At 43.8% G+C, this 27391-nt stretch overlaps 1 protein-coding gene across 1 annotated transcript in view; it reads right to left on the bottom strand.

Moving 5' to 3' along the window:
- The window catches only part of MAP3K1 (mitogen-activated protein kinase kinase kinase 1), an 886724-nt gene that overhangs the window by 125081 nt on the left and 734252 nt on the right, over positions 1-27391 (bottom strand). Inside the window, exon 15 of the mRNA XM_044063789.1 lies at positions 24667-24819. Within this exon, the coding sequence (XP_043919724.1) occupies positions 24667-24819 (153 nt within the window). The remainder of the gene's footprint in view (positions 1-24666; positions 24820-27391) is intronic.

Raw genomic sequence — 27391 nt, 5'->3', positions numbered from 1 at the left:
TGGGAAGCAGTCTTATCTGAAGCCCCCGCAGCTGAAGGATCCTGAAGAGCATCTTCCAGCTCTCTGAGGAGATCCCCCTGGAGACGACTGAAATGGGAAAAATAATTCAGTGACCTAAGGGTAAAGGCCGCTGATGAAAACACACGCTTCCCATATCTGTCCATCGTACGGGACTCTCTGTTCGGCGGATGGACAGAAGAAGAAGTTTCTGCTAATTCCTTCTTTGTGGCTGCCGCAACCACCATAGCATAGTCTGGAACCCCCTTAGACAGGAAAAGCATGTCCTCTGGCGCTGTGATAAATTTATTGGGCCTCCTCGGAACCAGTTCCATAGATTCTGGAGAGCTCTACGCTTTTCGACTGACCACCCCCAGTAGCTGGTCGAAAGGAGGAGACACCCAAGAGGTGCAGAGTCGGGATCCAAAAGCCACCGGACTCGTCTTCAGAAGGGGAAAGGGAATTCCAGCCACCCCACTGCCTGAGGATTTCCAGGATGTCTGAAAATGAGACATCCTGCGAGGGGGACCGTGGGGACCCTTCTGAGTACTCCAAATCCATGTCTGAAGTGAGAAACTTGGGAGAGTCTACTTGCTTCCTCTTACAAGTCCTCTTCCAAGGGACCTCCTCAGAGAGGTACTCTGTGGAGGTTTCAGAAGGGGGGGGGTCACCCGAAGGGGCATCCTGGGGCATTGGTTCCCTACGCTTTGGATGGAGGGGTGGTGTGGAGGTACACACTGGCCCCGAAGGGGACAGAGCAGCTGAAGTAGAGGGTGGAGTGCTCTGGGAGGACAGCACACTCCTCATCACTTCGAAGGCACCACGATCCCGGCCCGAGAGCGTCTCCGGCTCCGAAGAGCCCGGAGATGTCCCCCGCACCAAGGGCGATGGCTCCAAGGCTGATGTAGGAGCTGTACTCATCTACACTGAAGCCCCAAGTGGATGAGTAGGAACCGACAAGGGTCCAATCTCGCTCCCCCCCCCCGGAGCCGAGGGAGTCTCGGCCCCCAGATCCCTCGACAGAAGGTGGTATTGAAGAGATCAGAGCAAACGTCGGACCCAAGAGACCAGTGGTTTTCGGGTCCAACGGTTCCACCACAATGACTTCCATGCACTCCGGCTCCGAACTCAAATGAGTCGAAGGAGGAATTGACGACAAAGTAGGATGGACAGTCGGCTCCACATCCATATGGGCTGGGCTCCATAAACTTTTTGCAAAGGCCAGAGTCTTGAGTAACCTCTTCACCACCCTCTCCACATCATCATCTGAGAGGCTCCTGGAGGATCGAGGATAATGGGTGGATGAACGGTGACTACCTGCCACAGACTGGAGCAGAGGAAACTGAGGTATAGAGCGAACCGGCTTCAAGGAGGGAGACTGGTTTCTTTTACGGCGCCTGGTCAGTTCCGAGGACACTGGGGGAACCAAAGGAGATTGTGTCTTGTCGGACCCGGCTGACTTCGGATCCGACAAACTTGTTTGTCATGAACCTTTGACGGTTCCGAGCTCGGAGGCAAGGAAGATGCTTTTTTGGAGGGCTTATCTGATTTGCCTGCCTGATCCCCTTCCATAGATGCTTCGAAGGGCGCTTTTAGTAACCCTCTCAAAATCAACTTATTTTTCCGCTCCTGCAGGACTCTAGAGCTAAAACCATGACAAAAGGAACAAGAGTCTTTCAGGTGAACGGCTCCCAGGCAGTACACGCAGCTAGTACGGCCATCGGTCAATTACATCTTTTGAGTGCAGGAATCACATTTCTTGAATCCTGAAGGCTTGAATTCTTTAGCTGACTCCTTGGTCATATCTGATAAATCCAGTAACTACCACAATGATTATCTATGACAACAGTAGAAAAAAAAACAGCCAAAAGGACTAGGTATTTTTTTTTTTTTTTTTTTTTAGATGGGAAACAACAGGCGGAGAGTCTCTAAGTTAAACGACAACCCCTCCGACCGAGGAGATGCCTCTAACTTAAACGGCGAGCTCCCTCTTGAAAAAGGGAAAGTAAAAGAAAGGGGGGAAGAAGCCCTCTAACTAAAACAGGCTGAAAGGAAGAAGCGAATCCTCTAACTAAAATGGATTTGTATGGGGATTAGTAGGCCTGAGAGAAGGAAATGACGGCCTCATCAACAAACAGCGAAAAATAGGAAGATAGACAGGAAGTACCTAAACAGCTATCAACCCTAACTAGAAGAAATAATACAATTAAGAAATATCTGAATTCATGACAAAAACTAACAAGAAAAAGCACAACTTAGCCTGAGCCAGTCGCAGACAATCCCGAAGCTTCATGCGGCAAACGAGATCTGGGAAACTCTCACTAGGGCATGTTGGGATGGGGTCTAGCCTCGAGCCAGTGGCAGCTCTCAAGCTTTAGGATACTGCCGAGTCGGAGAAGAGTATCGGCTCAGAACCCGGCACCAAGCAAGAATGAAGGCGAGATAGGGACAACATAACTTCAGATGTTTCTTTTTGGAATTACTCAAGTGAATTTAATAGACAAGTATTCTCAGCAAAAGATTTGTTTACAGAAGGTGAAGGAATCCACATCTTCCATGTTCCATACACATGGACATTTTTACACAGATGTTTTTTGGGTCTATATTAGAACACTGAAGTTTCAAAACTTTGAATGTTCTAATATCGAACCCTATTCAGCGAAAGCTAAAACTATCAAAGCAACAGAAAACCAACTTTTTCCTAAGGAAAGAATTTGGGTGTCCGTTTCTGTTGCTTCGGTATTTTCAGCACTGTGGTGTAAAGTTACTGGTCGGGTTCAGGTAAGTTTGTGATTGAGTGTGGGTTAGGTCAGTTAGGGTTAGGGTGCGGGTTAGGTATGTGTGCGATTGTGTGGACGTGAGGGTTAGGGCGGGTTAGGTGAGTTAGGGTTAGGGCGCGGGTTAGGTATGTATGCAATTGTGTGGATGTGAGGGTAAGGGCGGGTTAGGTGGGTTAGGGCGCGGGTGACATGAGTGTGTGACAGTGACGGACCTTAGGGTTAGGGTTTGGGTTAAGGTAAGTGGATAGTTAGTGGTGTGTATATAGTTTAGTGTAGGGTTAGGTGTAAGATTTTAGGTGTATGTGTGTGGATTGTAGTTTGTTTGGTGTGCTTGTGTTGTGTGTATGTGTTTTGGAACAGAGAATTCTTTTCCTAGGAAAAAATTTGCTGTTCTGTATGTTCGATGTTTTCAGCTTTCGCTGAATAGGGTTCGACATTAGAACATTCAAAGTTTTGAAACTTCGATCTTCTAATACAGACCCATGTTTTTTCACCCCACATAGACTAGCAATAATGTACAAGAAATATGAAATGAAATGCTGGAGATGTGGACACCATGATGCTGACTGGATACATATGGCTGTTAAGTTAATTGCAAAATAATTTCCCCATTTTAGTTAGACTTTAATATCTTTGTAAAGCTCTATGAAATGACAACTGTATAATTTCTGACTCCCTTATCCTTTTCAGTGTTCATGTTCCTGAAGTCATTCCTAAAAACAAAACATTTTTACTATGGTCTACCCTCTCTATAGCAAGGAAAATTGTTACTAAAAAATTGGAAATCTCAATCTACTCCTGTCAGTTGAGTTTATTTATCTTGTGAAATACATTTGTAAGAATGGGATTGCTACTATAAAAGCAAGGACTAACAACACAACTCATCATTTAATTATTTGGACACAATAGTCTAATATGTTAGAGAAATATAAAGTGTTCTCCTGTGTATATTGCTTTTTTTGTTGTTATGGACATTGTATATGATGTATTTGTTTTTTCTTGTTACTATACTGTTAAGTTACTGTGTTACAAAATGAATAAAAACATTTTGGAAAAAAAAAATAAGAGGAGTAGCTGTATTGTGGAATAATTCTTTACCTATTACTAAAGTTATTGATACATATAAGGATGATAAAAGTATGTTTTGTTATGTTACTTTGGAGCTTAATAGGAAAATATATATTCTAATTAATATTTACTGGATTTCAGGAATTGGGGTTAACACTGTGAAACATCATCTACATCAAATAGTTCAAATATCTAAAAGAAACATTATTCTTGCAGGAAATTTTAATTGTAATTTAACAGACAAAGACTCCAATACTTCTGGTAAAAGGAGAATTTTACCTTCAGCCAAAATCCTGAATTACTTTGCTGATACATTTCATATTAGAGACATTAATGACTTTTCTGACCCAGACTCTATTTTTTCACACAGTTTGCTCACAGGCATGGTACATATTCCAGAACTGCTACAGTATATGTTTCAGGGACTATATTACCTTATCGAACGATGAAAAGAGCGAACGCTCTTTCATCGATCCAAAAAGGTCGAAACTCCTGAAGAGTGAAGACACGGAACAGCGATTTTTTTTCCAAGGAAAAAAAATTTCGAACACAAAATGAAGTGGGGGTTTCAACCCCCACAACCCCCTACTTAAATATACCAACTCTGAGATCATACCATAGTGGAGGAAATGGCAAAGTCCCGAAGATGGTCCACCAATTTTTTCCCTGGGAAAAAAATCGATGGTCCGTGTCTTCGCTCATTAGGGGTTTCGACCTTTTCGGATTGTGAAAGAGCATTCGCACTTTTCATCGTTTGATAAGTCAATATAGACCCTACGTTTCAAATGAAATGATTAACATTTTGGACCAGGATAAAGTAATTTCAGGTCACCTTTCGGATCACAATGTTATTTCTTTTGAAATACTAATTAGTCCAAATAATTGTGTCCAGATTAAAAGAATTACAGCTTATATATCCAACTTAAAAGATTTTAAAGATTTCCTTGAGTCAGAAATTCAACTTTTTATTAAGGCTAATAGTGTCAGTGAGACTTCTGAGATATGTATATACATACACCATTAAAAGCTTATTTGTATGGAAGAATTACTAGTTGGTATGCCAATAAGAAAAAAGCAATAGGATAGTGAATTGAGTGAGAGTGTGAGTTAATGCAAATATTCAGAATGTTTAACTCATAAGGCTATGATTAATTTAGAGAGGTTTAAATTTATAAACTTTTCTGTTAATCCTAAGTCCTTGAGTAACTTAGCAGTCAAGAATATATATATATATACATATATATATATATATATATATATATATATATGACTAAGACGTTTAGTAAGCTTAGTCATATTAAAGAGACTTACTCACTTTACTCACCTAAAATAAAACAATGTTACTGAAATAGGGAATATATTAATGGAATTCACAGAATACTTTAAAAAAATAATTAGGATTCTATATTGCTAGATTTTAAGGAAGTAGTTTGATCATTTATTAAAAATATACAAAAAATAAGTTATCTGATACACAAGTTGAAACACTTGATAAACCAATCTCAATGTTTCAAATTCAACATCAGATTACTGCAAAATAAGGCCATTGTAATGATGGAAGTATCCCTGACATTTATAAAATAATGCCTAAAGAAGCTTTGACATTATTGCATAAAGATTTTTTTCTTTATGTAAAGATAGAACAGTTGTGTAAAATCTTACCATAACCATAGATGTCCTTCTATTCCATGTTTCTTGTTGTGGGATTTTCTGCCTCAAGCGACCCGTACGTCGGCACCTATACAAAAGCTTCACCTTGGCTGTTGCAGCTGTGTGGGACGTCACACGTAGGGGCATAAACCAGGTTCCTTAAATGTGACATCTGCATGCAAAGACCTCAGAACTTGAAAGCCCAGCAGGAGTATAAGGCCCAGCAGGAGTGTATGTCAGTGATGTCAGGTATAGGGCCATAGGGCCCTTATGTAGTTTCCAAAGGCTCCCAGTGCAGGGAATAGGGTATCAGGAGGCTAAGGGTATGCTGTACTGGGTAATAAAAGAAGGGGATTTTGGAGAGAGGGAAGGAATACTGCAACATGGAAGAGAAGAACATCTATGGTTATGGTAAGATTTTGCACAACTATTCTATGCCCTTCTATTCCTATGTTGCAGTATTCTCATTGTGGGACAGTACCACAGCTTAGTTGGAAAGAAGGGTGGTGGAAGAAGAGGCTGATTCTAAGAATCCCTGTAGGACTGCCCTGGCAAATCCTGCTCATGCTCTGGAAACATTGTCTAGTTTGTAGTGTTTGGTGAAGGTGTGTACGGTGGACCATGTACCTGCTTCCATAATGGAAGCAGTGTCCAGACCTTTGATGAAGGCTTTGGAGGCTGCCATTGCTCTGGTGGAGTGAACTTAGACTCCTAGTGGGAGTTTTTTGCCATGGTGAGAGTAACAGAAGCAAATGGCTTTTCTGATCCAGCAGGCGATAGTTTGTTTGGAGACTGCCTTGCCCACAGCCCTGGGGTGGTATGAAATAAAGAGTTGAGTGGATTTCCTAATGGACTTTGCTTTGTCCAGGTAGAATCTCAACTGTCTGTGTACATCTAGGGAGTGAAGAATCCTTTCCCCTTCGTTGGTGGGACAGAGGAAGAAAGTGGGCAGGTGAATAGACTGGTTTAAAGACAAATCGTTGACTACCTTAGGCATGAAGGAGGGGTTAGTTCTAAGTGTTACCCTGTCCTTGCGGAAAGTCGTGTAAGAGGGTTCTGACACCCTTCTGGCTGAAGTTACAGCCACTAGCAGGATTGTTTTCCCAAGTACATATCTGAAGGGTAGCTGTCCCAGCAGGTTCAAAAGGGTGCTGGGTTAGCTTTTCCAGAATGAAGTTCAGGTCCCAGGGTGGTGGGATGGGTTTCCTTGGGGGCCTAATGTGTAGGATCCCTTTTAAGAAAAGCTTAATATCGAGCCTGGCTAGCAGGGGAGGTTCTAGGGGTAGGCAGGCTGAGATTGTGGAGAGATGAACTTTAACTAAATAGTATGATAGTCCACCTTTTATAAGTTGACACATGTAATCTAGGACTAGGGGTGGGTCTGCAATGCATGAGTCCCTACCCGTGTCCCAACACCATTTTGAGAATCTTTCCCATTTAGCTAAGTATGATTTTCTTGCAGTAGGTTTCCTGGCCTCCCTCAGGACTGAAAGCATGTCCTCTGAATAGTGGTGCCTGAAGGGAATTAAACGTTTATCACCTACAGTGTCAGTGACAGCATCTGCAAGAGATGAGAGTTCCCTTTTGTTGTGTCAGTCCACCTTGTGGGGTAACTTGTGATGACTGCCTTGGCTAGATTGTGAAGTAGGGAGAACCAGTGCTGTCTTGGCCAGTAGGGAGTCACCAACAAGATTTTTAGTTTGTGTCTCCTGATTTTCAGGAGGACTTTTTGAATCAGTGGGAAGGCATACAGAAACTTCCCTTCCAAGAGATGCTGAAAGCGTCTACTCTCCAGGCTAGAGGGGGGGTAGGTCTTGGTGCAGAAGATCTGCAGTTGTCTGTTCTGGGGCGAGGCAAACAGGTCTATTTGAGGAATGCCCCACTGGTGGACTATATCCAGGAAGACTGTCCTGTCCAGCATCCATTCGTGTTGTGGGGAGTATGTTCTGCTCAGCAGGTCTGCCTGTTTGTTGTCCTGCGAGGGGATGTAGGATGCCTGCAGGGACAGGTTGTGGCGAGAGGCTAGCTCCCAAATCCACAATGTTAGTCTGCATAGGAGGTAAGCTCTTGTCCCTCCCAGTTTGTTGAGATACCACATCACTTTGATGTTGTCTGTAACTATTAGGAGTACACCTGGTAGAAGCAGGGGGCTGAAGGTTTTCAGGGCCAGGAGAACTGCTGTCATTTCTCTCACATTGACGTGTTTGGCCTTCAGAGAAGGGAGTCATTCTGCTTGAACCCTGAAGGATGCCAAGGTGGCTCCCCATCCTGAGTCTGATGCATCTGTATGCTTTACCTGAGTTGGAAGTGGGGGCTGAAGGGAAAGGCCGGGACTGAGATGTACTTGTTGAATCCACCAGTGAACCTCTGCCTTTAGGCAGGGTAAGAGTGTGACTTCTTGTTCCAGGGGATGCTGGTGTTGGGACCAAATGTTTTTTTTTTAAATACCATTGTAGCTTTCGCATATGCAATCTGGCAAGTGGCAGCACAGGGATGGTTGCTGCCATAAGGCCCAGGGTCCTTAGAAATTGGCTTGCAGTGATTACATGGGTCTGCAGCAAGGCTTTGAAATGGGAGGTCACAGAGCTGACTTTGTCTTGGGGTAGAAAAGCCTTCATTAGGTCTATCCTGATTCTGCAACCCAGAAATATCTTGTCTTGCTCTGGGGTTAGGGATGACTTTGGGAGGTTGAGGATAAACCCCAGATTTTGTAGAAGGGACATGGTGAATAGCAGATGGGCAGAAAGGCTTTCTTTGCAGTCTGCCAGGATCAGGATGTCATCTAGGTAGGGATAAATCTGAACTCCCTGTGTTCTGCAATGGAAATTGCAGGTGCCAGGCATTTTGTGAATACCCTGGGGGCAGTGGACATACCAAATGGTAAGGCAGTAAATTGGAAATGAGAGGAGAGTCCAGAGAAACATAAATATTTTCTGTGGGAGGGCAGTATGGGAATGTGCAAGTAAGCCTCTTTTAGATCCAATGTGGCCATGAAAACCTTGGCAGGTATGAGAGGAAGGAGGCTTGGGAGTGACAGCATTCTGAAGGTGAGCACGTGTAAGAACAGATTTAGGAAAGAAAGGTCTAGAATTGGTCTCCATGGTCTGTCTTTTTTGGGGACCAGGAACAGTCGAGAGTAGAAGCCTTTTCCTTCTTGTCTTGATGGGACAGGTTCTATGGTACCCAAATTCAGAAGGTCTGTCAGGACTTGTGGCAAAAGATGCTTTTGATTTCTGGGGGGAAAGGGAATACTTCTTAGGGGTGGCCTTTCCTTCCAGGAAAGGAAGTATTCTTTTTGGATGACAGAAAGAAAAGTGAGCCCCTGCAAGTATGGTAGCTGCATGGCTCCAAAAGTCCTTGAGCCAAACAAAAAATGCAAAGCCAGCAAACTGTGACAGAAAAGGTTAATAGTATAAAAATAGGAGAATAAACAGACCAGTTTCGGCAGTGAGTTTATCAAGCCTTCATCAGTGTAGTAACTTGTCATTACAACCATTTTCCTTTTATACTGTATCACCACTAGAGGCTAAATGAGAAAATTACTTCCATTAACACATTCCATCAGAAATATTCATTTAGTCCTGGTGGGAATAAAGCACCCAGTTTAATGATCCATTTTTTCTCCTTGTTGTTCAGCAATTGGTGCTAACCTGATTTATTATTTCTGTTACCCTGTATTTTGTCAATAATACTGAAATTAAAGACTGCATTACAATGTTTTTCAATGTGTTTGTATAAAGCATTTGTTGGTTTCCTAACCCTGACATCACTTATGTGTTCTGAGATTCTAAATTTAACTGGTCTTGAGGTCTGTCCTACATAGAAGGCAGAGCAACTGCTGATGACAGCCAAGACCCATCTGTCTGTGGTGATGATTAGAAATTTCTGATCCTCAGGCACCTTGTAAAAGCGGTCTGGGCATTTAAGGGCAGGTGGCTTAGAGTCTGGTGTCTTAGATGCAGAGGAGAAAGCATCCAAGTATGCAGGGATGACAGGTGGGATAGCGGAAGGTGAGGGGGGATTCTACCTGTAACAATTCAAAGTACCTTTTCTGGGTTTCAGACATCTGAGAGGTGGCCCATTTGAAATATTCTTTCATTTTGGTCATAATTTCACCAAATGTAATATCCTCTGGAGGAGAGTCTCCCTCAACAGAGTCTTCATCTGGGGAGTAGTACTCCTGGGGGGAAGCAATTTGTAAGGTGTAAGAGATGGATTCCTCAGAAGAGGAATAGTCAGTGTCTTGCTCTTCTTCCCTATCCTGAAACGTTGGAGGGGGAAGAGAAGAAGCAGAAGCAGGTCTAGGGCTTAGCAGTGGTAGAGTGGAGGTAGATGAGGCTGAAGGCCTGAGGGCCATGAAGGCCTGCATCAAGGAGGAAGTGACGGACTGCCAGTCAGGTAGGCCTTCCTTAGACATGGTCAAATGTTTGGCCTTTTGTTTTCTTTTGGATGGAGTGGACTTACGCGTAGGCCTGGAGTTGGATGCCGATATAACAGTAGTAGCTTCCAGAGGAGGGATCCCGGTTGGAGGCTCTGCTAAGTCTGGTTCCCCCTTGACCACAATGGTAGTCGGGGTCTGGGCTGGCTCCAGGGACATGCCAGTGCTCGGCTGCAAAACAGCTTCTACAAAGGTCGCCGATGAAGTTGACAGTTCTTCCGAGTGCCCCTCAACTCCTGAATCGGAAGATGGCGGGACATCCGGTAGTGGAGCAGCAGAGGAAGAGGACCTAGGAAACTTGGCCTTCTTACACCTTGGTTCTGTCAGTGCCACTGAACTGGGATCCATCCTAAGGGCTAAACGCTTAAGCCGTTGGTTCTCCAAATAAAGATTAATGGCAGCCAGATGGCTGCGCAGGGTCTTGGGTACAAAAGATTGGAAAATGGAGCAGGCATTGTGGTCGTGCTCAAAGCCTAAGCAAAAAACGCAGCAGTCATGTGAATCTTTATGGGGAGTTGATGTATATAAAATCACTTTTTAATTTTTATCTAGTAGACACCTTTGTAAATACTTTATTTTTTTATTGTTTCTTGTTCTTTGTATTGTTATTCAAATTCTATATTGCAGTTTTTTGTTATTCATTATTAATTTATCAACATTTAATAAAAACTTTACAAAACAAGAATGACTCACTTGCCTTCTTGCACAAAAAGGACTGAGACTCACTGTAAAAGTAGTAAGTGCTCTTGAAAAAGTGAATGTAGATGGGGGAAATAGGAATTAGGAGCAATAAGTGGTATGGTGATCACCAGTTCCAGAAGAACACACAAGCATCTAAGATGTGGTTCTCTAGGCTGTTACATGGAAGCTGAATCTGCCTCTGACTGCCTCCTCCTAAATCAGCAACTTGCAGTCCTGCATCAATCAAAGCTGCTACTGGGAATCCTAAGCTATGGCCTAGGTGGGGTTAGGCTTCTTATTTTTGTAGTATGGTCTTGCTCCTGGTCTACCTGGGTTTGACCTGTAGCTTATTTGGTTTCTAGTGGTACACTTCTTGGCATCCTTCCCAAAAGGTCTTAAATGGTCTGCACAATTTTTGTGCCTATGGTCTGGAGGTCTTCTATAACAGATATGTGAAGACAAACTCTTGCCTGCCCTTCCTTAGCTCTCGGACATGATTCCACTGGTCTGTCAAAATGCCGAGGGTACAAGACAGGGGAATTCAACATTATGGACTAATATAATTTAGAAAAGGGGATGAACATAACCAAAGGTGGTGGCACAGAATGACTCCAAATGGCATGGTATGTGGGGGGAGGAAGGGCTACATTTTGATAACATCACACAAGGATTCACAGGCGACAAGTGAGATTCATGAAGCTTCTCTACTATACATCCTTACTAGACTTAAACTCTCATGAAGCAGCTTGGCCCAATACCAGGTAAGATATGGAGTGTAATTAATGACATTGCAAATGTTGCCAAAGAATACACCCTTTATCTTATGCAATCCAGGACTGCTGGGTTCACTGACAGGCAGTTTGAAAAGGTGCTGCTGGGACTTAGTACTTCTCATATGCTACCAACATGGTGGTCAATGGGGAGCAGAGTAGGGAAGTTGTAGTTACTCATGGATAGATATTTCTCTTCAGCACTGAGAAGTCAACAGCCAAAGCCTTGTCTGGGAACTGACATTTCTCCTTCAGTGCACATTGCTAAAGAAAAAAAGAGGAGGCAGTTCAAAAGGTCCAAAAACTGGGTCTTCTGACCCTTCTTGTCAGTCTCTATATCAGTGAACCCCATTCTAGAACCAAACTGAAAAGGTTTCCCAAGATTGGGGGCAGGGTGATACCAGGTGAATGAAGATGTGAGGGAGGAACATCACAAATGGGATCCCAAGTACTCCTCCACTTTTTCCCTGAGGATTTCTTCCTCAAGTTATTCTATGCTAGACACATAAAGGAACTCCTGATGTCGAAAGGCATAAGATCCTCCTCAGGAATCTTGTGGCATGGGCCTAAAGCCATGTCCGTTCCTTCGGCTGTTCGGGGAGGTTGTTCAAGATCTAGCCGGATGGGCAAATTTCTCTTGTGATATCCATACAATCCTCTGGATGTCTCTGTCAGATGCTAATGAGGACCATCTGTCAAAGCTGGCCCCCATGCCTGCCAGTGGAATCTCCAAGTATTCAACTCACTGAAAACTTTGTCAACACTGCTGACAAACACACTCTAATAGCAGCCTTCAACAGGGTGCTCAATGAGCACCTATGCACTGTGAATGACTCGAGGTAGTCATTGTTGGTTGATACCCAGGGGAAGAGCAGCAAGACAGCACCAGATTCCAGGGTGGTTACAGTCTCCTCTGCCAAAGCCCCCTGCTGAACATATCAATACACTATACCTGGGCTGAGACTAAAATCTGTCAGATTTGATCAGTGCTCTACCCTAATAAACAAATTCAAATAAATAAATACTCATCCATGACTTGAAGGATGATGAACATGTGAAGGGTGGCCTCCTTGACTGCAGATGCAGGGGCCAATGATGGAAGGACAGTCCTGGAGCAACAGCTGTGTACACTTACCATAAACGTAGATGTTCGAGTGTATTCACTAATGCAGTCATTACATTCGGGTAATCTGCTGGCAGGCTGCCCTTCGTCGGCCTGAATATTAAAGTCTTGGGTCCTGCGTCGGTTGCCGTCTCCTCTTCCATGCTGTCAGGTCATCAGGGGTATAAAACATGAAGCCGACGCCATTTTCTTCAGTTTTTCTTGCCCCCAGATGTCAGATGCCCCCCAAATGGGGAGCAAAAAAAAAAAACAAAAAACAAACAAAAAAAATATATATATATATATATATGCACACATACATACATGCATATATATATATATATATATATATATATATATATATATATATATATATATATATATATATATATATAAATGCAATTGTTACAACATAAACTTTACCTTCAGCTAAAAGCAAATACACCACAAAGGCTGTAGAATATAGTGAAGGAAAGAGAAGTTATAGAAAAAAGGGGGATGGCGGGTGGGTAATCCGGACTGCAACAGTGAATACACTTGAACATCTACATTTATGGTAAGTGTACACAACTGTACTATGTTCTTTGTGTTTCGCTGTTGCAGTCATTACATTTGGGTAGAATCCCAAAGCTATGGATGGGGGGATGGAGCTAAATAGCATTAGGAGTGGCTATAAGGTCCTGCAGAACTGCAGTGGCAAAGCCTACCCTGGACTTAGAGAAGAGAGGCAAATGATAATGCTTTGTAAATGTATGAACAGAGCTCCAAGTAGCAGCTTCTAGAATGTCTTTGGCTGGAACTCCTCTGAGAAAAGCTGCTGAGGTAGATGCAGCCCTGGTGGAATGTGACCTGATTTCCTTGGGCAACGGTTTACCATGATGCAAGTAGCAGAAACTAATGCAGTGGCTTATCCACTTTGAAATAGTCTGCTTTGAAATAGCCTTCCCCTCTGATCCTGCAGCAAATGCCACCAGTAGTTGCTCAGACTTTCTTAGAGATCTGGTCCTGTTTAAGTAGAATCTTAGTTGTCTGTGTACGTCCAAGGAATGCAGACTCCGCTCACCCTTGTTCTGCGGATTTGGGTAAAAGGTTGGCAGGTGAATAGTTTGGTTAAGAGCCACACTGGATACCAACTTAGGCATAAAGGAAGGATTGGTCCTGAGGGACACCCTGTCCGGATGAAATGTAATAAAAGGCTCCACAGCCATGAGGGCCTGTAATTCTGAAACCCTTCTTGCTGAAGTGATTGCCAGAAGGAAAGCTGTTTTCCAAGATAAAAACTTTATATCTGCAGTAGCTGCTGGTTCAAAAGGAGGTAGGGTGAGCTTTTCCAGCACAAAACTGAGGTCTCATGCAGGAGTTGGTGATCTTCTGGGAGGCCTTAAATGTTTGGCACCTCTAAGATACTGTTTTAGCAGAGGATGAGAAAAGATGGGAGGCTCTGTGTTGTAATGAGCTGAGATAGCAGAGGCATGGATTTTTATTGATGAAAAAGATAGGCCCTTGTCAAGCATCTCAGTCAAGTACTGTAAAATCTGAGGAATATTTGACTTTGCTGTGTCCGTTCCTTGTGCTTGGTTCCAAGCACAGAATCTCTTCCATATATCAGCATAAGATTTTCTAGTACTTGGCCTTCTGGCTTCCAAAATGACATCCGTCACAGATTTACTGAGAGGTGTTGTTTGAATAATGACATGATCAGCCACGCTGCCAGGTTCAGAGTTTGGAGCTGTTTGTGCAGAATTTGATTGCTCTGCTGAGACAGTAGATGAGGTATTTGAGGCAAGTACCAAGGAGGCAGTTGAGACATATTCCTTAGAATTGGGTACCAGTGCTGGCGAGGCCAGTCTGGGGCAATTAGGGGTTTTTCCTATCTGACCTTTAGTAAGACCTTCGGGAGAAAAGGCTGATGAGGAAAGGCGTAGACTGATAGGTTTTTCCAACTCAAGGATGGGGTATCCACTTTCCATGCTTGTCTGTGATAAGTCCTTGTGCAGAATTTGTCCAGTTGATAATTCTGGGGAGAGGCAAATAGATCTATGTCTGGACTCCCCCATTTCTCTGTTATCATGCTGAAGACTTGTGGGTCCAGTTTCCACTCGTGAGGGTCCATAATATTTCTGCTTAGATCATCTGCCAGAATATTTTGTTTTCCTGGCAGGAATTGAGCTTGAAGATGTATTTGGTAAGTCAGGGCTGTGTCCCACAATGCCATGGCTAGTCTGCAAAGGGGGTAGGAATGTGTACCCCCCCCCCCCCTGCTTGTTTATGTACCACATAACCGTGGTGTTGTCCACCTTTATCAATAGTTGTCCTGGATGAAGTAAATCTTTGAAGGCTGTCAGGGCATTCTGAACAGCTAACATCTCCTTCTGGTTGATATGCAGATGCATTTGTTTTGGGCTCCATATGCCCTGAATGCATCTCCCCGCTAGGTGGGCTCTTCAAGCATAGTCTGATGCGTCTATAGTTAGGGTTTGGGAGGCAGGGGGTAGAGTGAAAGATCGTCCCATGTTCTGGTGACATGTCTCTGCCCACCAAAGAAACTCCTGTTGTAGGCAGGGAATGAGAGGAATCATTGTTTCCAGACTGTGACAATGTTGACTCCATAAACTTTTTAGATACCACTGCAGTTTCCTCATATACAGTCTTGCATATGGAATCAGTAGAATGCAGGATGCCACGAACCCCAAAGCCTGCAGAATTTGTCTTGCCGATAACTGGGTTTTTGTTGCCATCTGTTTAAAGTAAATAGTCAGTTGCCTTTGCTTGTCTGGCGTAAGATAAGCCATCTGGGCAGTTGTATTCAAGCTTGCACACAGGAATGTAATTTTTTGAGAGGGTACCAGTTGTGATTTCTTTTTGTTTATTGTGTACACTAGGCATGTTAGAAGCCTTTTTACAAATGCCAGATGTTGAAGAAGAATGTCCTTGTTTTCTGCTTGAATGAGACAGTCGTCCAAGTAAGGATTGATTTGTATGCTTCGTCTGCAAAATGCAATTACTAGTGCCAGGCATTTTGTAAAGACCCTGGGCGCAGTAGATAAGCCATAGGGCAGTGCAGAGAATTGGTAATGCATAAAACCAGCCTTGAAGCGGAGGTATCTTCTGCATGATTCCCTTATTGGGATATGCAGGTGTGCCTCTTTTAAGTCTAGTGTCACTAACCAAGCGTTCTTGCCCAGCATGGGCAGAAGCTGTTGCAAAGTCAGCATTCTGAATTTTGGGATGTCCAAGAATGTGTTCAAAATCGATAAATCCAGTATTGGGTGCCAGGCATTGTCTTTTCTGGGTACCAGGAACAGTCTTGAATAAAACCCTTGCCCTTTTTCCTGTTCTGGTATTGGATGAATAGCCCCCATATCCATGAGGGACGTAACTTGTTTCTGTGCCTCTGCCCATTGATTTTGTGGCAGATCTGGCCAACCGTTTGGAATTGGCAAGGTATGGAAATGAAATCTGTACCCCTGGGATACTATGTTTAATAAAGTACAGTTTTGTACCTACCATAAATGTAGATGTCCGAGAGGAATGCATCTGCAGTCCTTACAAATGGGTTGTCCTGTCATCAGGCAGCCCTTCGGTCGGCCGGATTCCAAAGTCTGGGTCTGGCTTCGGCTGGTGTCGCACTTCACCCGACGTCATTGCGGCAGTTTTCGGGTATAAAGGCATCAGCCGACGCCATTTTCCTCAGTGTTTCTTGCCCCAGATGCCAGGTGCCCTCTTGGTAGGCTAAATTTGGATAAATGCCAAAGTTTCCAAATAGTAGAGAGCAAACACACAAAATAAACATGTATGTACATATATACAAACAAATACACCATAATAGATCCCCCCCAAGCTAGCTGAAGATTGGTAAGTACCCTAGGAGTACCTCAGAGGGAAGGAGGGTGGGTAATCCTGACTGCAGATGCATTCCTCTCGGACATCTACATTTATGGTAGGTACAAAACTGTACTATGTCCTTCAAGGATGCATCTGCAGTCCTTACAAATGGGTAGAATACCATAGCTAAACTAGGGGAGGAGGAAATGAGAATAGATTATGGTGTAGTCAGGATCCCTTGCAAAACAGCAGTGGCAAAGCCAGCACGGGATCTAGAGTATAGAGGTAAGTTATAATGCTTGGCAAATGTATACACGGAGGTCCAAGTAGCAGCCTCTATAATGTCCTTGGTAGCCACTCCTCGTAAGAAAGCTGTGGTAGTGGCTGTGGTCCTTGTGGAGTGAGGCCTGATGTTCTCTGGAGTTTTCTTTCCATGGTAGGAGTAACAAAGTCTAATGCAATTTCCTATCCATTTGGAGATTGTCTGTTTAGAAATTGGTTTTCCTTCTTTTCCTGTTGCATAAGCTACCAGAAGCTGGTCAGTTTTTCTATTGTTTTTTGTCCTGTCCAGGTAGTAGCGTAATTGCCTGTGTACATCCAAGGTATGTAAGAGCTTTTCTCCCCTGTTCTGTGGATTGGGGTAGAATGTAGGAAGGTGGATAGCCTGATTTAAACAGACTCTGGATACTACCTTAGGCATAAATGTAGGATTTGTTCTCATGGACACTCTATCTTGATGGAAGATCAGGAAGGGTTGTACTGCCATTAATGCTTGTAGTTCAGAGACCCTTCTTGCTGAAGTTATTGCCAGCAGGAAGGCAGTCTTCCAGGATAAGTATTGTAAGTCTGCTGTAGCTGCTGGCTCGAAAGGAGGCAGAGTCAGTTTTTCTAGCACAAAGTTCAAGTCCCATGCTGGCAATGGAGGTTTCCTGGGAGGTTTTACATTTTTAATTCCCCTCAGAAACTGTCTGAGCAGAGGATGCGAGAAGACAGGAGGATCCAAGCTGTACTGTGCTGAAATAGCTGATGCATGTATCTTAATGGAGGAATAGGACAGGCCTGTGTGGTAGAGCTCAGCCAAGTACTCCAGGATGTTGGCTATGTTCACCAGTGTCACGTCTTGCCCTTTTGCAGCACTCCAGATGAGATATCTTTTCCATTTTGCTGCATAATTCTTTCTTGTTGAAGGTCTACGAGCCTCCAGGATTATGTCCTTAACCCTTTGGGATAAATTTGGGTTAATTTCTGTCATGTAATGTTCCAGGCAGTTAGCTGCAGAGTTTTTAGGCTTGGATGCAGAATGTTGTAGTTGCTCTGTGTCAGCAGTAATGGGATCAGTGGTAGTTTCCATATTTGTTCCCTGGACATGCTCCTCAGTAGTGGGTACCAATGTTGTCTTGGCCAGTCTGGGGCTATCAGAATGATCCTCGGACGTTCCTCTTTGATCTTGAGAAGCACCTTGTGCATCAAAGGAAGTGGTGGGAATGCGTATGCTGTCAGGCTTTTCCAACTGAAAGATAGGGAGTCCACCTTCCAAGCAAGTGGTGGTAAGTCCTTGTGCAGAATTTCTTCAACTGGTGCTTGTATGGGGATGCAAACAAGTCTATTTGTGGTAATCCCCATTTTCTTGTGATGTCTTTGAAGATGTCCGGATGCAGCATCCATTCGTGGGCATCTGTTGTAGTTCTGCTTAATATGTCTGCTAGAATGTTTTCCTTCCCTGGTACATAAATTGCCTGTAACTGAAGGTTGTAACCCAGAGCCACATCCCATAGGTCTAGTGCCAGCCGGCATAGGGGGTATGAGTGTGTGCCTCCCTGTTTGTTGATGTACCACATAACTGTGGTGTTGTCTGTCCTTATCAACAGCTAGCCTTCGTGGAGAAGAGGTCTGAATGCCTGGATTGCCAATTTTACTGCCATCATTTCTTTTAGGTTTATGTGCAGATGCAATTGGTCTTGAGTCCATAGGCATTGAATGCACTTGTCCATCATGTGTGCCCCCCAACCGAGGTCTGAGGCATCTGTCGTGATAGTTTGTCTTGGATGACTTTTGCTGAAGGGCAGTCCTGTGTTTGATTGACAGGCCTGAGCCCACCATAAGAACTCTTGCTTCAGGCATGGGATCATTGGAATTTTGGTTTCCAGGCTGTGAATGTGCTGAGACCACAAATTCTTTAGGTACCACTGTAGCTTTTTCATATGAAGCCTGGCATGAGGGACCAGAATTATGCAGGATGCCATGAAGCCTAGAGCTTGTAACACTTTTCTTGCAGTTAGGTGGCTCTGCTTTGTTAATGCCAAGAAGTAGAGAGGAAGTTGTTCTTTCTTTTCTGCAGTTAGAAATGCCATTTGTTTTGATGTGTCCAGTTCTGCACCCAGAAAGGTTATTATTTGGGATGGAATCAGCCTTGACTTTTTGTATTGACTGTGTATCCCAGGGCTTGTAGCAGATAGATGACTCTTTGTAAGTCTTCTGTTAATTTGTTTTTGTTGTCCGCTTGTATCAGGCAGTCGTCCAGGTAGGGATAGATTTGAATTCCCTGAAGTCTGCAATGAGCGATTACTGATGCCAGGCATTTCGTGAACACTCTGGGCAGTAGATAAGCCAAAGGGCAATGCTGAGAATTGATAATGCTCTGATCCTGCAAGAAATCTGAGGTATCTTCTGCAAATTGGTCTTATGGGGACGTGCAGGTATGCCTCCTTGAGATCTAGAGTTACCAGCCAAGACTCCTTGCCCAGCATGGGAAGAAGCTGCTGTAGAGTCAGCATTTTGAATTTTGGAACAATGAGGAATGTGTTTAGAGCGGACAGATCTAGAATAGGCCTCCATTTGTTTTATTTTCTTGGTACCAGGAAGAGCCTGGAGTAAAATCCCTTCCCTTGCTCCATAGATGGTACCTTTTCCACAGCTCTAATTCTTAATAATGGAGATATTTGTTTTAGAGCTTCTGCCCTTTGAGTAGGTGGTAGGTTCGGCATTCCTCTCTTTCCTGGTAGAGTATGGAAATGGAACCTGTAACCTTGGTCTATAGTTTGCAAAATCCATTTTTCTCTTGTAATGCAGTGCCAGTTTCTTGAAAATAAGGTTAGCTTTCCGCCTAAAGGTGCTTCTAGTTGTTCCCTGGTAGGCGGTGCCACCGCCAAGTCACTGTGATTGAGTTGTTGTAGTGGTGGTGGCTGTGTCCGTGCCTCGTTGGTTGCTACTCTGCCACTGGTTACCCCTGTAGGCACCTCTGGATTGGTTTCTGCCTCTAGAGCGCCTATTCCTGCCTCTTTGTGCCTTAGAGGACTCCGGAAAGGACCAATTCTTGGAGGGCCAATTCCTGCTAAACCTTGGAGGTTGAACTTGTAAGAAATCTTTTACTGTTTGCACAGATTTTGCTTTCTCTTCCATCTTTTTCAGAACTTGCTGTGCGGGGGCACCAAATAAATTGACCTTGTCCATAGCTGCATCCAAAAGCTTAGATTTGATATGGTCTGGTAATGCCTGTTCTTTCAACCATGCATGCCTCCTGATAACTGTGCCCGTCATGGCTGATCTAAAGGAAGCCTCCAGTGCATCATAGCCACATTTTAAAGAATGGTTACTAACCTGCTGAATGTTATGTAACATTTCTTGAACATACTTTTTATCTAAAGATTCTTCAGAGGACAGCTTTTTAGTCAACTGGTCAAGCATAAACTCTTGATATTGAATCATATGAAATTGGCAGTTCAAAGCTCTAGCTGACAAAGTAGCAGAGGTGTAAACTTTTTTACCCCATCTCTCTAAGGACCTGGAATCCCTTTCAGAGGGGAGGGTTTTTTTAGAAGAAGTAGCTGCTACAGCTTTAGGGCCCTGGGAGATAGTCTCTGGATCTGCAAAAGGGGCCTTATAGAAGTGGTGATGAGTGTCCGGGACCCTGTAGTACCTATCTGGTTTAGCAGGAGCCGGAGGTGAAGTATCAGGAGAAGTGCAAGCATCATTAAATGCATCATCAACAACAGATAGAACTGGAGGAATAGCTAAAGGCCTATGCTGTGGTAAGTGTAGAAAGGTCCTAAGCCTTTTTCTTGAGTCTGAGAAATCTTGGCCCTGCCACTGGAATTGTTCCCTCATAGCATGCAAGGTTTCCCCAAAGGAAAATTCCTCAGGAGGAGAGGCTGAAGGGATGGACTCCTCAGCATCGGAGTCTTCGTAAGGAGAATAAGAAGCCTCAGGAGGATCTGAGTGTTCTGAATCATCAGAAGAATCATCTGTGGCTACTGGCTCAGGGGGCTCTGCTCTAGGCCTCTTTTCTGGAGGAGGAGAGAGAGGCCCTGTCTGGATGAGGCTGGGATCCACGGATTAAAGTGATGAGATCCTGTGCCAAAGAAAGCATATGGGAGCTGGTGCTGGGCCTGTGAGAGGGGGGCTTTGCAGGCACTGGTTAGGAAGTTTTGGCTGCTTTAGCCCTGGCAAAGGCCTTAATAGACATAGCTGGAGGAGGCCTAGCAGCTCCACGTGCAGGAGTAGAAATATCTAGAGGGATGGTGTCTGATAAATCCTGTGAAATCGCAACAGAAGGCTGGATTTCAGAAGCCGTTTCTACCAAAATAGAAGAGGCCTCGGTAGAAGGCAAGTTATCGGCTGAAGAAAGAACCGCCTGCTCGGTTTCGGCCGAAACCGAGACACTCGTGGATTGCTTGGCCGTGGTTTCAGCCGAAACCGCGGACCGCGAGTGTCGGTCCTTTTCTTTGCGTTTTTTAGTTATTTGCGCAGTCGGAGGATCCAACGGCATAATGTAGGCAAAATCGGAGCCGAAAATCTGTTCAGCAAAGTCCGAGCGACGTCTCAGCGTCCGCCGGTTAAAAGAAGCACAGGCTAGACAAGCTGCTACGTCGTGGTCTGGGCCTAAACAATGTATGCAATAGGAGTGGAAATCCTTATGAGGTATTTGTTTCCCACAAGATAAACAGTTATTAACTTTCTCTGACATCGGCTGAGGCAAGAAAGAGTCCCCAACGGGGTACTTAGCTTTATAGAAGTCTTCGAAGTAGTATTCGGTAGTAGTAATCTCTGGATCTGACCGACCGGCACTTGCGAACAGCTTCTGCTTCGGGCGCCACGCGGCAAGAAAGAATGGGGAAAATGGCGTCGGCTGATGCCTTTATACCCGAAAACTGCCGCAATGACGTCGGGTGAAGTGCGACACCAGCCGAAGCCAGACTCAGACTTTGGAATCCGGCCGACCGAAGGGCTGCCTGATGACAGGACAACCCATTTGTAAGGACTGCAGATGCATCCTTGAAGGACATCCACTTGTCCTGGGTTATTAACTGCCAATTTTGAGCATGAAGTGCTAATTTACCCCTTAAGGGGGCTGCCAAAAGATAAGTGCTTGGTGATGGCAGAGGGAAGTCATTGAGACTGTTACTGTAGGGTTGTGCTTTGTTTCCTCCAGATTTGGAGGTAGAGGCACCCCATTGCTTTGAACTGTAAGAACCCTGTGTTTGGTATCTAGAGCCTTTTGAGCGCCTGGATTTGCCTCGTGAGGCTCTGTCGGACACAGGAAAGGACCAATTTTTTGTAGGCCAGTGTCTACTGAATCTGGGTGGCTGCACTTGTAAGAAATCTTTTACAGTTTGCATAGATTTAGCTTTGTCTTCCATTTTCTTTAAAACCTCTTCTGCCTTATTACCAGAGTATCATGCTGTAAAGGTGCATCCAACAATTTAGCTTTAACATGATCAGGCAGATTTTTCTCCTTGAGCCAGGCATGCCTTCTAATCACAGATCCAGTAACTGCGGCCCTGCAAGAGGCCTCCAAGGAAATCAAAACCACATTGCAAAGTATGCTTTCCAACCTGTTCTGCTGCATGCAATAATTCCTGTAATTCTTTATTTTCCACACATTCAGAAATCAACATTATTTTCTGTTTCAATAATCCCATAACATGCTGTTGATACTTGAAACTGGCAATTTAAGGCCCTAACTGCCAAGGTTGCAGACGTATAAACCTTCTTTCCCCATCTATCCAGCACCCTGGAATCTCTATCAGAGGGGGTTGGATTCTTGGCTGTAGATGCCTTTACACCTTTGGGACCCTGTGAGATAGTTTCAGGGTCAGCAGCAGGATTTTTGAATAAAAATTTGTGGGAGTCAGGAACCCCGTAATATCTGTCTGGCTTACTAGGAGCCGGAGGAAGGGAATCAGGAGCCATGTTTGAATCCGAAAACACATCATCAACAATGTCTAATACAGGAGGTATAGCCAAAGCCCTATGCTGAGGAAGAAGAAGGAAATCCCTAAGCCTCTTTTTTGAGTCCGAGAAATCCTGACTCTCCCAATGAAAAAGTTCTCTTAAAGTATGCAAGGTTTCTCCAAAAGAATAATCTTTAGGTGGAGATGCAGATGGGATGGATTCTTCTGCATCTGAATCCTCATAGGGTGGTATAGCGAATTCCTGATCAGAAGAGGAATCAGAAGAAATAGAAACCTGATCTGAAGATGCATAATCAGTGTCTTGCCTAGGCCTCTTATCAGGAGGGGGCCATTTTGATCACCTGTTTTTTTAGGCATAAGGGCCTGAGCACGTGGCTCATGCGTCGTTTTTTTTAGCCTTAGAAGTTGTTTATGTTTTTGAAGCTAGCGTCAGTTTTATATGGAAATGTTGAGGCCTGAAAACACCCTCAGAAACCGGTGCCTGCTCAGCGGATCCGGACCCATCCGAAGGAGAGACATCTGCGGGTACAATACTCTGAGAATCTTGCGGCATGCCGGACTCCGCATGGGTCTCGGTAGAGGCCTGCGACTCAAAAGTAGCGGGTATCAGGGGCTGCGAAAGCGCCTCACTGAGTACCGGCGAACCGGCGACTGGCTTAGGAGAAGCTTTGTCGTCGGTTTTGGACCTCGACGGTCTGTCTCTGTCCTTTTCTTTGCGTTTTTTGCGAATTCCCGTAGTGGGATTGCTTTCCGACGACATTTCAGGGTAATTAAATCTGTTTCCAAAATATTTAGAAGCAAAGATATACCGACGCTTAATAGTGCGTTGGTTAAATCTAGCACAAAACCGATAGCAAGGCACATTATGATCTGGGCCTAGGCAAGGAATACAGTACAAATGAAATTCCTTATGAGGTATTTGCTTCCCACAAGTAATGCAATTATTAACTTTTACTGACATCGGTAAGGAGCAAGAAAAAGTTTCCCCAACGGGGTACTTAGCTTTAATTGAAGACTTCGGTTCTGAAACTTGAATGCAAAAATTTCAGGAGTCGGCCGACCGGCACTTGCGAACGGCTTGTGCTTTGGGCACCGCGCGGCAAGAAAGACTGAAGAAAATGGCGTTGGCTGCATGTTTTATACCCCTGACGTCAAGGAAGAGGAGACAGCAACCAACGCAGGACCTAAGACTTTGATATTCAGGCAGTCTGATGGCAACCTGCCAGCAGATTATCCGAATATAATGACTGCAACAGTGAAACATGAAGAACATCCACTGAGCCACCAAAGGAAAAAAATGACGCCGATGCTCTCAAGCCTGGACTGCTGATATGCCCTTTCTTTTTATGAAATAAGGATGACATTAAAAGATTTCCTTGACATGCATGCCTCTTCTTCCTTTATTCTACTCCTTTGGCTATTCAGGACTGCACAGCGCCATTTTCCTACAGTTTTTGTGTTAAACAGTCTCCAGAGCAAAGAGATGTCTGGGCCTAGAGTGCATACATAGTGTACTTCTCTTGACAGGCTACATTCTGGGTCTATGAACGACATTGGATCAACTGCTCTTACATCAGTGAAGCAACAGAACATTAAGCAAATAATCACACATTCAGAAAATAATCTGAGCAAAAACTGTGGCTACAGCAAAAGAGAAAAGTTTAGGAAAAAAAGAACTGTACTTGGGTACTATACAGCAGGACGAGCTGAGGATGAAAGACATGCCCCTTCTCTTTACAGATAACTTTCTGCTGATCTTCAGATGACAACAAGCAGGTGCATCCTTTGAGGAGATAACTGCTTTGGAATTAAAAACTGTAAAACTGATGTCTAGTGACAGGAGTTTATGTCTGGAACACCTGACTAAAATTTTCTGTTAAAAGATCTTCCAATACTGGTTAAGAATAATACAACAAAAAGATACAGGACAAACAAAATTCAAAAAGCAATAAAAAAAAATCACACAATTGGGTACTAAACTGTATGTGGAAGACATTTAAAGCAAAAAAAAGGCTATCAAAGCAAACATGTTAATGCAAATATGAAACTGAATTAAAATGTACTGCTGTACAGCAAATTACAAGGTTTTGTACTCCTTTCCTTGCCTGAACTCTACACAATCCACATCTGGAAAATTCCTCAAATGGTCATATTTGAAGCTTACCTGTTTAACAGCCATTAACGTTCCAGTTCCTACATCCTGAGCTTGGTAACATGAAGAAAATGCTCCCAAGCCAATTTGCTGACCTTTAAGCCATTCCACACCCTCTGTGTAAGGCTGTTTTGCTTTGGTATAGCCAGGAAGTGTTTCAGGTGTCTGTAGGATGAAATTTAACACAGTAAGTACAATGTAAGAAGGTGGCCACTTATTATCCTTTGCCATCTAGTAATTAGCTCAACATCAATGATCAAGAAAGCCTTAATGGGTATAGTCCGTTTACAAGAGTTCCAAAATTTAATTAGTTTCTTTTAAAACGTCTCTGCAGAGGCCTTAGGGAAGTTATACAAGATCACACAGTCTGGACTTACAAGCTTGACAGAACCAAAGAAAATAATAACCGCCATGACTAGTGAATCTTATCTTTTTAGTGCCAAGTGTGTTAAGGCCTCTATGGCTGCCAAGCCTATCACCATCTGTTCCATTTATAGTGAAAGCAGCCAAGAAACCATTGGATGGTCAAACTGAAGGCTTATCATTCCCCTGAACATAATACCCCCAAGGTCCCAAGGAGTCAAAGTGCAAAGGATGTGTTTCCTGTTTCTATAAGTGATACAACCTCTGCAACTCTACCTCCCCCCTTTTGAAGGGACACACCCCTTTCTATAGATACAACCTCTTCACAGCAAGATTAAAACATGGATAATTCCAAATGGCACACTTCCTAAGCCACCTATCTCTCTAGTTACCCACTATTCATCTTGCCTTCTGGCTAGCACCAAGCATATCATAGTGTCCAGTGGAGACTCCTGTAAACATATGTGGGGGTGATTTATGAGTAAATCTATTTTCCATCACTTATACGTTACATAACATGTCCCCTTATTTTGCAATGCAGACATAGTGAGGCAATATTAAATTTGTTCAAAAACAATAGGTAAATTACATAAATTACCTGACAGATTTTAATAAACCTTAAAAGCTTACGTAAATGTAATGTTCTTAAAAGTGGGCAGTGTATCATGCTACCCTACCCCCATACAAAACTGTATCTCAGAGAAACATGAAAGTGAATTACTGATGTCTGATCCCTTGCATACTACCTTGCAATGACAACACATGACAACTAAATGGAGCATCTTTGAGCTTTACTGCTCGATTCCCTTGAAATCAATGACATTTTGGTCAGTAAAGTCATACTGTTCCCTTCATCCTTCTAATGTTGTTTTCAACCCAGTGGCTAACTCCTGTACCACAGAGGTACCACTGAGAAGCAGATGGGAAAATTAGTTTTCTACCTGTGGGAGAAGCATTTAAAAAGTACAGTTTTGTACCTACCATAAATGTAGATGTCCGAACTGGATAGCATCTGCAGTCATAACAACTGGGTTGTCCTGTCGTCAGGCAGCCCTTCAGTCGGCCGGATTCCAAAGTCCGGGTCCGGCTTCGGCTGATGTCGCACTTCACCCGACGTCATCTCTGTTGGTCTTCGGGTATAAAGGCATCAGCCGACGCCATTTTCCTCAGTGTTTCTTGCCCCAGATGCCAGTAGCCCTCTTGGAGGTTAAAATTTGGATAGATGCCAATGTTTCCAAAAAGATAGAGGTGAACACAAAAATAAGCATGTATGTACATATATACAAACAAATACACCATAAAAGACTCCCCCCCGCCAGCTAGCTATTAGGAGGGTAAAATACCCTAGGAGTACCACAGAGGGGAAGGAGGGAGGGTAATCCTGACTGCAGATGCTATCCAGTTCGGACATCTACATTTATGGTAGGTACAAAACTGTACTATGTCCTTCATGGATGCATCTGTAGTCATAACAACTGGGTAGAATACCATAGCCAACTAGGGGAGGAGGATAAAACTAGATTATGGTGTGTTTAGGATCCCTTGCAGTACAGCAGTGGCAAACCCTGCTCGGGATCTGGAATATAGAGGTAAGTTATAATGCTTGGCAAATGTATGCACGGAGGTCCAAGTAGCCGCCTCAATAATGTCTTTGGTTGCCACTCCTCGTAAGAAGGCTGTGGTAGTGGCTGTTGCCCTTGTAGAATGAGGTCTTATGTTCTGTGGAATTGGTTTTCCATGGAAGGAGTAACAGAATCGTATGCAATTTCCTATCCATTTGGAGATTGTCTGTTTGGAAATAGCTTTTCCTTCCCTTCCTGTTGCATAGGCTACAAAAAGTTGGTCAGCCTTTCTGCTATTTTTGTTCTCTCCAAGTAGTAGCGTAGGTGTCTATGTACATCCAACGTAGGCAGTATTCTTTCCCTCTGTTTTGTGGGTTGGGAAAGAAGGTAGGTAGGTGGATTGCCTGGTTTAAAGACACTCTGGATACCACCTTAGGCATAAATGTAGGATTAGTCCTCATGGACACTTATCTTGGTGGAAGATTAGGAAGGGTTGCACTGCCATTAAGGCCTGTAGCTCTGAAACCCTCCTTGCTGAAGTAATTGCCAGTAGGAAAGCAGTTTTCCATGACAGGTGTTGTAGGTCTGCTGTTGCTGCTGGTTCAAAGGGTGATAGTGTCAACTTTTCTAGCACAAAGTTTAAGTCCCAAGCTGGCAAAGGTGGTTTCCTTGGAGGTTTTACATTCTTGATTCCTCTGAGGAACTGCCTGAGCAAAGGGTCTTGAAAAACAGGTGGATCAAAGCTGTATTCTGCTGAAATAGCTGATGCATGTATCTTGATGGAGGAGTAGGACAAGCCTGAATGAAGAAGT

Source organism: Protopterus annectens, chromosome 2.part2, assembly GCF_019279795.1.
Source record: "Protopterus annectens isolate FY-2018-M chromosome 2.part2, PAN1.0, whole genome shotgun sequence".
NCBI lineage: Eukaryota > Metazoa > Chordata > Ceratodontiformes > Protopteridae > Protopterus > Protopterus annectens.
Note: the sequence above shows the minus strand (reverse complement) of the source record. Positions and strands in the feature narration are given on the sequence as shown.